Source organism: Rhineura floridana, chromosome 9 (genome assembly GCF_030035675.1).
Source record: "Rhineura floridana isolate rRhiFlo1 chromosome 9, rRhiFlo1.hap2, whole genome shotgun sequence".
NCBI classification, from domain to species: Eukaryota; Metazoa; Chordata; class Lepidosauria; order Squamata; family Rhineuridae; genus Rhineura; species Rhineura floridana.
The window spans coordinates 78344786-78361245 of NC_084488.1; the positions used below are offsets into that span (position 1 = coordinate 78344786).

At 40.6% G+C, this 16460-nt stretch overlaps 1 protein-coding gene across 9 annotated transcripts in view; it reads right to left on the reverse strand.

Moving 5' to 3' along the window:
• The window catches only part of JADE1 (jade family PHD finger 1), a 96910-nt gene that overhangs the window by 13030 nt on the left and 67420 nt on the right, over positions 1-16460 (reverse strand). For all 9 annotated transcript variants that reach the window (XM_061585032.1, XM_061585033.1, XM_061585037.1 and 6 more), the window contains 5 exons: positions 13456-13613; positions 11905-12092; positions 9648-9859; positions 6994-7161; positions 5858-5974 (listed from right to left, as the gene is read on the reverse strand). In XM_061585032.1, the coding sequence (XP_061441016.1) occupies positions 5858-5974; positions 6994-7161; positions 9648-9859; positions 11905-12092; positions 13456-13613 (843 nt within the window). The remainder of the gene's footprint in view (positions 1-5857; positions 5975-6993; positions 7162-9647; positions 9860-11904; positions 12093-13455; positions 13614-16460) is intronic.

The window sequence follows — 16460 nt, forward strand, 5'->3', positions numbered from 1 at the left end:
TCTAGGTGAGACAGCATGAGCAGGATTTCATAGGCAAGAAAGAAATCTGGTTAATTTTGACAGGAGGAATAAATATTCCATGGGCACAGCTTCCTGCTACCTTCTGAAATTATTGGGAACATCCCATAAGAGAGAGTATCACTGGACCAGCTGCCTCTTTCCTTAAATCACACACCAAGGATACTGAAGCAAATGTGTGGAATGCTTAATTTCTTTAATCTACACAGATGTGCATATGTGTATGTTTAGCATTGTTACTGCCATGCATCTATGCACAGGTTCCAGCTCTCTTGTTCAAGTATACACATAACAAAGGACACCTTGTCACCTTAATCCTGAAGGAAGATGTCAATGTGATTATTCCTAGGGTTGAGAGTGGCTAAAAGATTTTGTAATCAAGTAACTCTCTGGCTTTTAAGTGGTCTCTGAACTAAAAACAATTAGTTATAATTGAATTTATGTATCATGAAGCCATAAAGCCTTGTTCATGTTCCTGAAGGAAGACAATTTTCTCTTAAGTATGAAACTTCTTACAGTTTTGAACCCTCTGCTAGCTATGCACAGATGTGAAAGGGAAGTCATATTCAAGTTTCTTTTATATCACATGTGCAACAAGGAGGACGGAGCTAACGTGCAACTGCAGGTTGGTAAAGAGCCCCAAGGCACACATCTTGCTTGCCGTCAGGAAGCAAACTAATCAGGAAGCAAAATGTTATTCTGTGATGGAGACTTACATTAAGAACATTAAATATGTTTGACTGCATCCCTACATTTCTCCCCTTAGGGGGGACACAGAGTGATAATCTGTACATTCTTATATGGATTTGAACATGCCAATCTTATTGGGATATCCCAAATTAATTCTGCACCCACATAATGTTTTTATTACGCACATTTCATGTGATCGCTTCAACTGTGAAACTGGTCTTTGTCGGGTGTGGATAACCTTTGGCCCTCCAGATGTTACTGAGCTACAACTCCCATAAGCCCCAACAAGCCAGGATGATGGCAGAAGTAGATCAGCAATATCTGGAGGGCCCCTCCAAAGTGCCTCCCCTTATCACCCCCAACCAGATAGGTCTTGATGGGTGAAATTCCCTAGATTCATCAATGAACCCACCCACCCCAGACATACTCAATAAAAGGGAATGTGCTATACCATCTCTCAAGAAACACCTGGAAAGGGATCCTGGCTTCAGGCCAGCATGAGGCCCAATGAACTGCATCCTAGAGTATTAAAGGAACTGACTGAAGAACTCTCAGAACCACTGTCTGTTATCTTTGCGAAATTGTGGAGGGTGGGTGAAGTGCTGGATGACTGGAAGAGGGCTAATGTTGTCCCTATCTTCAAAAAGGGCAAAAGGGAGGAACCTGGGAACTACAGACCAGTCAGCCTGACATCAATCCCCAGGAAAATTCTGGAGCAGGTTATAAAGTCGTCAATCTGTAAGCACCTTGAAAACAATGCAGATTACTAGAAGCCAACATGGATTTATCAAGAACAAATCCTGCCAGACTAATTTTATCTCATTTTTGATGGGGTAATCTCCTTGGTAGACTGTGAGAATGCTGTAGACATAATATGTCTTTATTTCAGCAAAGCTTTTGACAAAGCGCCCCATGATATTCTGATTAGAAAGCTAGCTAAATGTGGGCTGGATGGAACAACTATCAGGTGGATTCACAGTTGGCTACAGAATCGTACCCAAAGAGTGCTTATCAATGGTTCCCTCTCATACTGGGGGAAGGTAAACAGTGGGGTACTGCAGGGCTAAGTCCTGGGCCCAGTGGTCTTCAACATTTTTATTAATAACTTGGATGAGAAGGTGCAGTGAATACTTATCAAAATTTGGGAGGGATAGCTAATACCCTGGAAGCAGAAACAAACTTCAAAGGTATCTTGATAGGCTGGAGCACTGGGCTGTAAACAACAGAATGAAATTCAACAGGGATTAAGTGCAACGCTCTACACCTTGAAAAAAGCACAGTTATAAGACACTTGGCTCAGCAATACTATATGCAAGAAGGATCTTGGGATTGTGGTTGATCACAAGCTGAATATGAGCCAACAGTGCAATATGGCTGCACAAAAGACAAATGCCATTTTAGGCTACATTAACAGAAGTATAGTTTCCAAACTGCATGAATTATTAGTTTCCTTCTATTCGGCAATGGTTAGGCCTCATCTTGAATACTGTGTTCAGTTCTGGACACCGCACTAAGAAGGATGCAGACAAACTGGAACGGGTTCAGAGGCGGGCAACAAGGATGATCAGGGGACTGGAAACTAAGCCGTATGAGAAGAGACTGAAAGAACTGGGCATGTTTGGCCTAGAGAAGAGAAGACTGAGGGGAGTACTTGAAAGGTTGCCACACAGAGGATGGCCAGGTTTTCTTCTTGATCATCCCAGGGTGCAGGACACAGAATAATCGGCTCAAGTTACAGGAAGCCAGACTTCAACTGAGCATCAGGAAAACATCCTAACTGTTAGAGCGGTATGACAATGGAACCAATTACCTAGCCAGGTGGTGGGCTCTCCAACACTGGAGGCATTCAAGAGACAGCTAGACAAGTACCTGTTGGGTATGCTTTAATTTGGATTCATGCATTGAGCAGAGGTTTGGACTCGATGGCCTTGTAAGGCCTTTCCATCTTTACGATACTATGAAGCTGAACATTACACAAGTTTATCTAAGGAAAGGATTATTTAGATTTAACTTTTATTTTCACCATTTTGCTAACTCCCTATTTCCACACTACTTTGTATTTTCCTTAAGTAAATCTTGTAATTTGAATCCTGGGGTTGACTGGATCTTTTGCTTAGCTCATGGATCAGCCTCATCAATGTGCATAACCATTTGTCCATGCTACTTGCTTAGAAGAGAGGTACCAGAAACCACACTTTGGATTCCAGCTCCCTGTAATCTGGAGGGAGTTTTCTAACCACTTTCTTTTCTCAGACAACTAAAAACTGTAAGTTGTAGGTTTCTTCCTTACTCCAAACCTAGGTGGTTTTGAAGGAGGAAGTGATGGCAGTTTATGCATGAACAAATTACACTAAGTGCACTCCAGCACTACAGGACAGATGGGGTGGCTTCACCACAGGGCTCATGGTCTTTAACAGATTCAAAAATCAGAGTGAAAGCTCACTGGTGCAATTCGGAGAACTGGGAGGAATCAGGCTAACAAAGTGATCAAGCATAACGCTTCCAGAATAGGCCCAAATATTTTCACTTATGGAAAGTGAAATCTCTTTCCTTGTGACAACCAAGAGTAATGTTGAAACTAACCCAATGTGAACAAGTCATGCCAGAAAACTAGAACTAAGATCCTTCGTCAAGCATGTGGATAAGTGTTTTGTGGGTTTTTTAAAATAATATGTTCTTCTCTACAGCAACAGCAATATCTTTTTTGTGTGTTCTCATTCAGATTATCAACTCCATAAGACTTTCGTAAGGAAGCATAGGACACATCCACAACTATATTCTGGACAAATACTGACAAGAACAAATGGATGCCTGCAAGGACTTTTAGTATTTATTTATTAAAGTGCTGGGCACTAATTAGATTTCCATGATTCATATTCTGTGCTTTTGTTTTATACCTCCCCTTGGAAAAGAAGTAGTAAACAAAACCTCTGGTAAAGCACTTGAAAAGCTACCTTGATGCACTGTTGAATGTCTGGTGTATCAATGATTCAGAGCAGAGTGAAGGAAGGGGGGGGGTAGCATGATCTAGAGATGTATACAAAGAGCAATTCCCTAACACATGCCCTTATCCTAGAGCCAAGTTCAGTTTCCTTGGAAGCCATGCATGGGCAAGGCACTGAAAAGCATCTCCCCACAAATTCCCTTACGTAATAGAGGGGGGACATTGCTTGGTTTCATTTTCCCCCGATATACACAATGGCTTCTTTTATTGTTAACACACGGACACACACACACATGATATAGTCAGGTTAGCTCACTGTTCAGGTAGCAGCTCTTTCAGGTTTATGCATAAAATATTTATTAGCATTCTAAAATCCAAGCGCTGCAAAGTGAGTCCTCTACATTAATAAATATTTTATGCACAAAATGAAAGAACTACTAACTTAACAGTGAGCTAACATGAACTGTCTTTTTGGTGTGTGTGTGTTATATAACAGAGGGGAAAAAGTAATCATCCTTTACCCAGGAAGCAGGGAGGGCTAATCAGAACCTGAAGAAAGTTTTATATGGACAAATCTCTATTATCACACCATTATAACCAGTAGCAGATGCTTATTTTAATCTGGCAAAATTACAGCATCACCAGCCGGAGAAAATCTACCTTCCAAGACAATTTCCCATTAATGTTCTTAGGGTATGTCTGCACCAGCACCTCTTGAAAAAATGGTTGCTTCTTATCCTATGCCGATCTATCTTTATTCCTGTACATGTATGCTTCCTTTTCACAAGAGGGCAGGTTTAGCATTTATTTCAAAAAGTATGAAATGCACAATTGCACCAAGGAATCCATTCACACACCAATTATTGTGAAAAAAGTATTTGCCAACTGCACAACATAATGAAGTTGCAGGATGGTGCAAAGCCAGAATGTACGAACAGCCCTGCTGGTTCACACCAAAGACCCATTTGGCCTGTCATCTCAGTGTCCAACCAATGACTATGGAAAACCTGCAAGCAAAGTGAGCAGAATGGCACCCTCCCTGTTAGTGCTCCCCAGCAACTGACCTCTGGGAAGGGAGGTAACATACAATTGTCATGGCTAGTAGCTTCATCATGTCTTTATCTTCCATGAATTTGTCTAAACCCCTTTTAAAGCCATCCAAACTGGTGGCCATTACTACATCTTATAATACCAAGCTCTATAGTTTAATTATGTGCTGTGTAAAAAAATACAAAAATACCCCCCGCTTCCACTTCTGTTCTTCCAGCAAGGCTACAAAACTAGAAGTTATCAACGGTGACCGTATGTGTTTATACTTGTATACGTATAGCACTTGATTATTTTTTTTGATCAAGCAGTTTAAACATTTTCTAAATGAATGAATGCATAAACAAGTCTTGCATGAACCAACAGCCATGTATATTTTGCAAGTAGCTGGATAAATTAACTGCACTGGATTTTAAAAAAATTAATTCATATCCCCAGTGTTCATCAAATGCATATTAAATGGCTTGTAGCAGTCAAACATCTGGTCTGAACCTGGATAAGTAAGCTGAAAACTCACATGCTAACTAACTCACAATGGTCTGTAACTTGACCAAAGAAGGGAACTGTATTTCTTTACTTCCATCCTGAAAACATGGACAAATTTAAAAAAAGAAGCAAAAAGTAATAAAATCAAACAGACAGCTGGATTATAGGGCCGAATGTAGAAGCTGCACAACAGCATTCCCACACTACACCAGATATATTTACATGCACTCGAAGAAGAGAAGAGAGAGCATGGCACACAGAAGGAGCGTTAAAGGGGAAGAAAAGGCAGGGCAGGGGTAGGAAATGATACAAGGTTGAAACATTTCTTTCCTTCAGACTCCCCAAGCAAAATAGATTTCAGAGGCTGCTTTGGATCTTGGGAAACCATCTGGAGTCTGTAACAACATTTGGGGGTCTACAGGTTTGCCACCCCAGATTTGAAGTAAGGGCCCTTGCTTTGAGCACAGATCCAGGAACATGATATGTCCTGGTATCTTCAAATCAAAGCAGGCCCCAGATTAAAATCCTAAATTGATTTTTTTTTGTATTTGCACTTGTAATGTATTTCAAGCAAGTAACATATAAAACCCTCATGACAAAAGTTGGAGAAAGTGAATTTGCAAGATTTCTGTAGCAAATGTATCTTCATAATACCCATGTTGAGTTACTTACCTGTATGGATGCCCCAACCTTCTCGTTGCAAAGACTGCACACCAAGGCCCATCTGCTGCTGGGAATATGGGAGACCTTTGTGATGGGTTCCATCTTTTCTGGGCTGCCAATGCTCACCTAAGCATCATTAGATAAACACAGTAAAGGAACAATCAAGTAGTAAACAGAGGAGCACCCTAACTATCATAGAATAATTTTGCTACAGACAAAAATGCTAAGTCAACAGTTTCAGCATCCAACAGTTTATCAAAATATAACCAGAGTCAAAGCTATTTTAAAGATAAGACACTATCACATTTTCATCACACCCTTCCTCCAAGCAGCTCAAAACAGCATACAGAATTCTCTCACATCCCCAATGTTGACGCTATAATGACCTTCTGAGGTAGCTTAGGCAATGAGAGAATGACTTGCTTGTGGTCACCAGCAAACAGGAACTTAAACCCAGATCTCCTCAGTCCAAATCCAATACTTATCTACTTTGTATCTGATTCTCTGCTGAGCTCAATCAACATTAGTCTTTGAATTCCAAAGTGTGTGTGGGGGGAGGGAATCACTAGCAACACATTGTCCTTTTTCCATCTTCTTGTATTCCAACTGCAAAATAAAACTGTACTGTGGTGCATGAACTGAATTCTTTGTTTCTCCTGGAAATCATGTTTGTTTATCGGCCTACACGCTACTTTCTGTATTCCATCTGCTGTGTGAGCATTCAACTCCTTACTTCCATTTATCTTGTTAAGGGCAGGGGGATTGCAGCCAGGTACTTCCCTGCATGGCCCCATAGAGAGGCATTATCCCAGCTCCAGCAGGGAATCTGGGGAATCCTCCATGGCTAGCTGTATTCCTGCCCTTATATGCACCCTGCCATTCTCACATGTCCTGTTACTGCTAACAGGGGGCACCACTTCAAGGCCCATGATGATGTGGGATATCTCTCCTTGTCTCCCTGCATCTCTTGTTTCCAGGATGATGGAGCTGCGGCAACACTCCCTCCAACTGATTGGGGTCCATGACATTATTCCTAACATTGTTTCACCATGATTGTCAGTACCACCACCACGGCTGCTTTTTACAAAAGCCTGTATCCTCCATTCTGAATGTGTGCAGATAAATCAGATGCTCAAAACACCCACCTCAGGAATCCAGAGGGCACAGCTAACGTGAACCCACTTAGTCCCACTACGAGTGGGCTTCATGGCTCCGCCTTTCTTGGGACACAACAAACACTTTGGCTGAACACCAAGAGCACAAGTTCGGCATAGCCAGCTGCCTTCTGGAACTTTTAGGATGCCATAGCATGCCTGTCAAAATGGCACAGAAGGAAAACGAAGAAAGAAAAAAGGACCAATGAAAAAAAACCAATTATTAAAACACTAACAAAGGAGCACATACAGGACATTTCATTTGTATGATGAGTATCATACAAATGAAATATTGTTAATTGAAATATTTCTATAGCACTTTTGGTGTGCAGAACTTTGTTATAATACTCCCTTCATTCAATCTCACAAGAACTGTGTGAACTAGATCTTACTATAAATGAGGCCCTGAGGCTGAGGAAGAGTAGAGCAAAGCCACCCAGAGAATTTGCAGATGAGGAGGGATTTGAACTCCAGTTAGTAAAAATACAAATAGCCTAATACTAAGATTGGCTACAAGATAACATTGCATTGGGTGAAGCAACAGCAAGTATGCCTATGATGCCGCACAGCCACATATGCAGATCGGAGCTTTGCTTGCCATTTCCAACACCAAGGACCATGACATTTACTTCTTCTTTTTTTAAGAACCACACAGTAGCTCATTTCTCAGGCAGCTGTAACTGACGCATCAAAATCAACAAAACTTCCATGGTATGTATGCAACTTTCCTGGAACTGCAGGGTCTGTCTTTAGATTGTAGCTGCACACTATTTATGAACAGCAAGGGTGTGAAATCTTTTAGGCCTGACTGGGCAGATCATTCTCTCTCCCACTCTCATGGGCTTGGCAAAGTTGCTTTCTGCAAGGATTGACTGTGCAATCAAGGTTGTGGAGCAGGTAGGTATGGTTTTGGGAAAATGGTCTCAAGGAACCCAGGAGAGACTCAATCTGGCCTGCAGGCCAGAGATTCCAAACACCTGAGATAAAGGATGACTTCTAACTTTTACTGTATGTTTGTCATTAAAATGGCTTCCAAGTGGTTAGACTGCACACACAGCTGTGGTATCTCAGGATTCAGCTTCCCAAACCATTCAACTGGATCACAAAAAAGCACACCAATGCACGAGCTATCGCATTGTTTGACCAGGCTGCATTTGAAGTCAATTCCAGATCTGCCAATCTTGCAGAAGCATTTTATTTTAGTAACCATGCCCATATCTACATCCGCCTTTCCCTAGTTTCCCTAGACATGTGTGAGGCTTTACACTTCATTATACAGGAAGCTGGAATAGGAAGTAAAGAGGACTATCTCAGCCAGCTGTGACAGCAAAGAGAAGGCTGACTCCTGCCTGTGTTAATAATTATCTTAACTGGAGTTAAGCCAGAACTTTGAAACTAAAATACAAGCATGATATATTTATATTTATATCTATGTCCACCTGAAAGATGAGAAGGTGAAGGGGGGGACAGACTTCCAAGAGCATAAATGCTACTGCTTTGAGTACTAGCTCAACTTTTCCCATAAAGAAAGGGTGACCACAGCATTGTCACTAACATGTCTTCTTGTCACAGAAGCTTTTTGTTGTTGTTCTGTTTTTAACCTTGAATGGTTAAAATGCAATAGGAACAGTTTATCAAGAGGGTAAGTTAAAAACAAAATGAAATCAAAGAGCATTTTGCAAGATAAACAATATGAGCTTATGTGGAGCTCAAAATGCAGCCTGAACTATTGGACATGAAAACACATTTATGTTTTTATACACTGTAGCGCCCAAAAGACAAAAATACCCCTTCTCTTTGCTTCTCAGACATCATTGACGAAAGGGCATACTTACAACACTGGAGAGTACACATAGTGGACTTCTGCCTCAACAGGAAACAGCCAACCACAAAAGCTGATGTATTAAAAATTGCCACTGAAATTTTCTTCTGCACCAAAAATCATTCGTCATTTTGTTGTGCTGGGATGCCTTGTTTACTTCCAGTCACATACATTAAAAATGAAAGTGCCCTGCATTCCACATATATGCCACCCTGGGCTCCTTCTGGGAGGAGCAGGGGGATATAAATTTAATCAGCAGAGCATCATAATATACTGAACATGCTTATTATGGGTACGGCTACATACACCAGACAAAACACTGGTGATCTTTATCAAAAAGAAGATGACAAAACAGCCAACTAAAGGAGATCCAATGATCTGTCTGTAGGTCTGGGACACTTTTGAACAGATTAACAAATGAATAGAATGATACATTTCTCTTTTTTGTTTACATCACTAGATGTTTCCTGTTTTTTGTTTGTGTTTCCAGAAACATGAGAGGGTCAAGTGTTCAGATATACATAAAGAAGCAAAAGGACAGTTAGGCATGCAAAAAACCAAACCTAATGATTTAAAAACCCAGATACCCACTAAAAGTATGCAATTTAACCATCCTATCTGAATTTTCTGAGATATTATGACCTCACCTCTCTACGCATCCCTTCTATATATGCATAGAATCTATGCATATATTTCACTAAAGTTTCCTAATTATCCTAAAAACACCCAAGGCATGTAAAATCCTCATCATCTCCTTCTTATCATAATGAATTCTACACAAACTAATCTCAATACCAATTATTGCTGCATCCGGCTGCTGTACCTGATGAACGCAAATATTGCATTTGTCACAGAACACCATCTCATTGCCATCTTCGCCATCTGGAGACTGGCAAACATCGCAGACAACATCCTCATCATACTCAATTCCAAGCCCTTCCTCGGTCTCGATAGCATGATTCATGTTGTCATAGCATCGCTGTTCAAATTCTTCCATGATTCTCTCCATGGTGTATTCATCTAGTTCAGGCATCCCTGGGAAATTAATCCAATGACAATTGTTTTTAATATAATCACACATAGAGACACTGAGGGGCACAGCTTTGTCCAGCAATCTACAAGTAAATGTATTATTCTACTAACACTGAATTATTGAGCAAGTGAGTTATTTCCATTTTCAGATACCTCCAAGTAATCTGTTGAGAGGCATCCATTAGGTAGTAACAAATGGCAAGAAAGATTGCTTATCAATACAGCATTTTTAATGCCAGTAATCCAAACATACATACTGGACTAAAACAAAACTTTAAAGGGAAGGATGACATAATGATTTTGCAGTGCACGATTACATTTCTCATATGGATGCTTTATTTCCAGATATTCAGCTATCTAAGAGCCAGCTGCTCCTGAGACTATTTTGCCAACTATGACTACACCTTTATAAGGCTTTCCATGCAGAACAGCCCACCTTCATAGGGAAAAAAGATACCAGCACAAAGCCTTTCTAGGCTTCATTTCGCAAGAGAACACACTGTTCTTCACTTTAGATCACTTGTTTGGTCTCCGCCATTTCACAGCTACCCCTTAAAGCTCCTAATTGCTTAATAAAAGCATCTAAAAATGATTCCAGATGCTTTCAGAATGACTATTTGGTTTTAACAATGAATTGCTGCTACAGAATAAACTGTTAACAATTACAAAAAAAAAAAAAGGATGAAACAATTGTCAGAAGTCCAAGACAGTGTTGCCATTAGTTAGCAGGGCCAAGAGGTGAACTTCACTATAATGGTTCAAGTATTTTCAGTTAGTTCTTGGGAAACCTGAGGGGCCTGGACATTTGCCCTGTATCTAAACAACTCTTGAGAGGTACAAAAATATCATTAGCCTTATACGGCGCGGGACCACAATACCTCCTGGAACGCCTCTCCCGATATGAACCTGCCCGTACACTACGTTCAACATCGAAGGCCCTCCTCCGAGTTCCGACTCATAGAGAGACTCGGAGGATGGTTACAAGAACTAGGGCCTTCTCAGTGGTGGCCCCCGAATTGTGGAATAGTCTTCCCGATGAGGTGTGCTTGGCGCCGACATTGCTATCTTTTCGGCGCCAAGTTAAAACCTTTCTCTTTGCTCAGGCATTTTAGTTTAAATATGTTTAAATTGGTTTTAGATTTGTGGATTTCTATATATATGTTTTTGTACTGATTTATCTGATTTTATTGTATATACTTCCTGTTGTACACCGCCCAGAGAGCTATGCTAGTGGGGCGGTATAAAAATTCAACAAATAAATAATAAATAAATAAATAATACATCTAAAGTTAAGGTAGAATTGGTTTTCCTGATACATTTTCCTTTTTTGCATCCTTTAAATTAATGTAGGATTTTTAACTTTGAGAAGATGGTTCTTGTCTTGCCACCTAACAACACAGAGTCATGTTTCTACCCCTTCCCCTCAATAAATCAATTATCCCTCTCCTCCGTACACAGGAACATACAACTTGCTTGTCAGCATTCCGTTCCTTCTCATTTTCTGTCCAGAAGTTTAACCACACACCATATGAAGTGGCAACAGTATTACCACCCCAACCTGCTCCCTGCCGCTTCTCTCACAAGTAGGGATGGGGGAGAAATTCAATTCATTTCACATTTAAAGCCGAATCTATCAAATCCGCACTTTCCAAAGTAATACGAGAACTGAAACACGGCCATCCTTCAAATTTTGCTCTTAATTTTGCGATGCAGTTCTCCAACCAAAGAATGTTTACAAAAATGCATAAAAATGAACGTGTTAATGGAAATAACATGTAAAATGCATTATATTAGGAGATATTGCTTACCAAAATGTGCACACAGGTCAAAACTACACACAAAAATGTATTCATTAGGAGAAACTGTAACTAAAATGCTGATGAATTTTTAAAAGGATTTTTTTTAAAAAAATTGCAAAATTGCTGCAGAAATGCAGACAACTGAATTTAAGATTGGAAAAATAAGAAACTGAGACTGAAATTGATAGATCCTTCCATCCCCACTCACAGCTCTGCCAAAAGCTGTCTGTATCTGGATGTTGCACTCACCCATTTCTTTGAATTCTTCATTGGCCAGTTCCAACCATGCTACATCCATGTAGTTAAGATCATAGCGACATACACTCTCTGCCAAAGTTCGAATATCAACATAGCCGAGCTCAGGGGGCTCAGAACCAGAGGAAAGGATGTACTTCCGAGGTCTTGTAAATATAACTGCTTTAGTCTCAGATACAATCCTGAAAGCGTAGTAAATAGGAGGCATTAATCACACCAGGTTGCAAATTCTTCTGAAAGTAGCAAAAGCTCAATCCTCCTATGTAATTATTGCCAGAGGTTGGCCACTGTGAGAACAGGATGCTGGATTAGAAGGGCCATTGGCCTGATCCAGTAGGCTCTTCTTATTTCTTTATTAATATTAATATTAATAATATCATATGCTGATCTTGTAGCACTAGTGATGCATAGCTGCAGTAATAAAAATATATTTAAATTTTGTTATTTATTGAAAGTATTTATATCCTGTCTTTCCATTTTTTAAAACAAAACTCAGAATAGCTTACAACATATTTAAACTGACATCAGCACCTCAGTAATATAAACATACCCAAGAAAAAGAACACAAAAATTGATTGTTTTAAAGTAAATGCAGCACACAAACATTGTGGAAGGGGGGGGGGACACACCACTCACAGCTCTGCTTGTAACCTAATCCTGCGTTTCAAAGTTGGACATTAATGAACAATCCTCATTGTAAGAATAAGACCTAGAGGTTACAGATATAAAATTCATTTGCTGCTTTTTATAAATGAAAGCTGAAATCATTCACCTTTTTAAAAGAGATATGTCCATGAAACTGTTTGTACAGTTCACACCACATCCTAGTTTGAAGTCACTGATGACTGCTCCACTTTCAGATTCGGGGTGGGGACACAGAGAGAAGCAAGTACCTCATTAAGACTCATGCTTACTTTCCTGTAATGTCTAAGTAGGCATTACATAGGATCTGCTCCTGAAGAAAGCAGCAATAAATCTCTAGTAAGGAAGAACTCCTTTGCAAGCAGCAAACAAAAGTCCTCCTCCTGCCAGCATATCTAGTTATAAGTAAGCACTCAATCTGGGATGTGAAGTCCTTAATTCATGAGTAGATTTGTGAGTGGGAAATGCTCACCTTTAATCTGGAAATGAAGCTGGAACACATTCCTGGGGCAAAATCAGAAATGCTAGGGAGGGCTACAGTTCAAGAAGTAGGCTATCTGCTTTTTAGTAAGCAACTCCTGTCTGCTTCACATGCAGACAGGAGGACATACTCACAAGCACTTCTTGTGTCGCTTGTCAGTAAGAGCAAACTCTACCACCACAAAACAGCAATATGAACCAAACCCAGAGAAAATAGGGCAATTTGTCCTTCCTTATTTCAGAAAGAACTAATCAGGGTGGTAGAAACACACCCTAGAAATATCCCAGAAGATTCCTAGATCCACCCAATCACAGCATTGCAGTTCAATAAAAAATCAAAATTGGAGGCATCTACAAGTGTAGCTGAAAGGTGAGGCTGACAGGACTGTTGTTTTATTTCCTAATGGGTTTACCAAGCTATACCTGGCCACTGGCTCTGGAATGGTCCCTGGACTGACTGGCACCTGAACTCCTTTCTCCCATTCCTGTCTCCAAGGATCTGCCAGCACATAGTACTCATCAGGGTTCAGCTGGTAGGAATCAGGCAGCTTCATGGCAGTGATCAGGTCTGTTCTAAAAACCTGCAAAGAAAGGAAGTGAAAAGGGGGGGGGAGGGATGAGACACTGACATTTGATATTCACACTCTATGATTCACAGCTCCTGGGTAACCATGGAGCACAGTGCACAACAAGGTCACTAACATTGCCTATTAAGAGGCCAGACAGTTAACCACATCAGCATGCTGAAATAGCAGTGAAAAAACGCATCGCTGGACTCAGGGGCCCATAGTTTCAGTTACTCTTGTCAAGTCACATGACACAATCAAACTGCTGTGCAAATGGATCATCAGTTCTAGTCAATTTCAACAGGAAGTGCAAAATACTAAAAGCCCCCTAAACAGGATCCCAAAACAAGGAATTGCATGTAATGGTCTAATCCTTTCCTCTGTAAGGTCTGCTAATGTCTGCACATCTAGTGGCTAACAAGGAAGTTGGAGGTATGTATTGTTGGCATCACTAGTTACTTTACTGGCATCCTCATGTCCCACACTTCACAAAATCAGAGCCTAGAGATAATATTTCTATAGCCAAGTGCTAATGCAGATACCCTGCATCTTTAAGATCCTATCTGTAGAGAAAAGAACCTCCACAGAACCAAAGACTTCTGCTTGAGTGCAGCTACCCATCAGGACAAACAACACTGGGTGAAATGGACCACTGACCAGTTATTTCCACAAACCAGTGATCCATTATTTTTTGAATTCTGAACTGAATTCTGTAAGAATTTCTCCAAAAGGTATTTGAACACAATATCAACTTTGCTAAGGGTGAGGATGTATGTATAGTGTGACTGGCAGAAAGCAATGCAGAGTAGTAAGGTAAATAACATGTCTAGAATATGTCCATTTGACACTCTCTGCAACAACAGCTGATGAAGGAATCACAATGCCATCTTTTGATCCAAACTACCTAATTCTGTTTTTTCTATGAGCCAATTACAACAAAAAACTTGCATGGGAGTGCTAGCTTTTAGACTCAGACCTATGTGCCTCGTTACCTACTAAAGACAGTTTCTCATGGTGGCTTTACCACAACCATTTTACATGGAAGTTATGCTGTTTTAATGCATCCTTGCGAGCATTAAATGTTTAATACATCAAGAGCCAGTGTTTAATACATCAAGAAGGTAAACTCTGGTTTTCAAGTGCTCTTCTATCATGAGCAAAATATCAGCTCTAACCAAAGCCCCATTTATAAATGTCCTCCACATTTCACATGTACAGCTGTAAGTACGTAGGCTCCCTATTCAGACCTTCCACCAAAGGAATGGGGTCACAGCAGCAGAGCCTGCAAAAAATTGGGGGTGGGGCCAGTAATCACAACTTGCAAACCTGCTCCTCCTCCACATGTTCAGTAAAACTCATGGGTGGCATTTATGAATAGAGCTCGGGGGGGCACCTCATACAAAGTACTCCTTATCAGATGGTGATGTTTGAGAAAAAGTAACATGAGAATTCAGTCTAATGCTGAATCGGTTACATTTTAATTCACTCCATTGTGGCACAGCTGGCAACTATAAGATTTGTACCTATTTAAGCAGACATAATATGGCAGAGTATATATCTGCACAAGCACTGCGCCCAATTGTGGAAATAGCATCCCCCAACCCTGCAGTGAAAATATTACTCAAAAAGATGCAGGGTACAAGCAGGTCACAACGCATGTCAGATGAAAATCTGTGTACATCCACTTGAGAATTAACACAGTAATCATGCTGTAGACCAAACTGGCCACAAGAGGACATGCTATGTATCATGGCTCTCATAGTTTCAACCAAAATATCATCCAGGAAAGTTTATAGCCAAGACCTCTTGTCACAGCTCTCCGTTGCTTACCACTAGAAGCACCATCTGCCCTCCAGATGTACAACTGTTTTGCAGCCACAGTTCAAACTGTGCTCTGAACGTGAAGAATTTCTTAAACTAGTAAAACATCTTGGAAGTTGTAGGAAGTTATCAGCCACAAGCAAGCAGGGATGGGTTCCTATCCCGGCATGTGTCATTAGTTAGAACCATACACCTTTGCAGAAAGTATATTATATTGCACTTCTCTGAGCTCAATTCAATCTGATTTGTCACTGCTAATCAGCAAAACAAAAACCACAAAGTGGCAGTCTTCAGAAGAGCAAGACTGTGCACATCTAAGCATCTTCCAGATCTCTCCACACACTGCTGTTATTACAAAGCAGCAAGAATAATTCATGCTTAGCACCTCATTTTCAAATCTCTACATTAACAGTAACTGCCAAATGCCACATGCCAAGAAAAGGGTATTTACCAAGATTTTTAAAAGTGAGGGGCACGAGGGAGAAAGAAGGGAAGCCAGATGGTTTTGCTGCAAACGGAGTCACTGAATCAGTCCATGCAGTACCAGCAAGAGAGACATCGCCTCTAAAATAGTCCGTCTGAAGACTCATCAGTTTATGACCCATGCAGTCAGCAAGGCACACAGCCCACACCAGTCCACACTCTTACAAAGCAGAAACAGATTGCCCAGCAAGCGGGGGGAGAGGAGGAGGGAGAGGTGGGTGTGGCAAAATATTGTTTATCTGGCCGAAATCCTCCAATAATTTATCATGTATTAATCCCAGTGCTTTACTGGGACTAACCGAAACTACATCTTTGAGGATTGTTATGTACGATTTCCAAACACTGCTGGTGGTGATGTAAACATGTTTTGCATGTACCACCCAATACACCAATCCAGTTTGCTACACTACATGCCTTCAGCCTTTCCGCTTTTTGCTGTATCATAATAATAACCCTGGATTCTTCTGGACCAGAGCTGCAAATTGAACCAACTTGCTAAGTGCAAAATTAGTGTTCAATTCACCCTAGGTGTAAGAGAGAAAAAGAGAGAGATGGGCA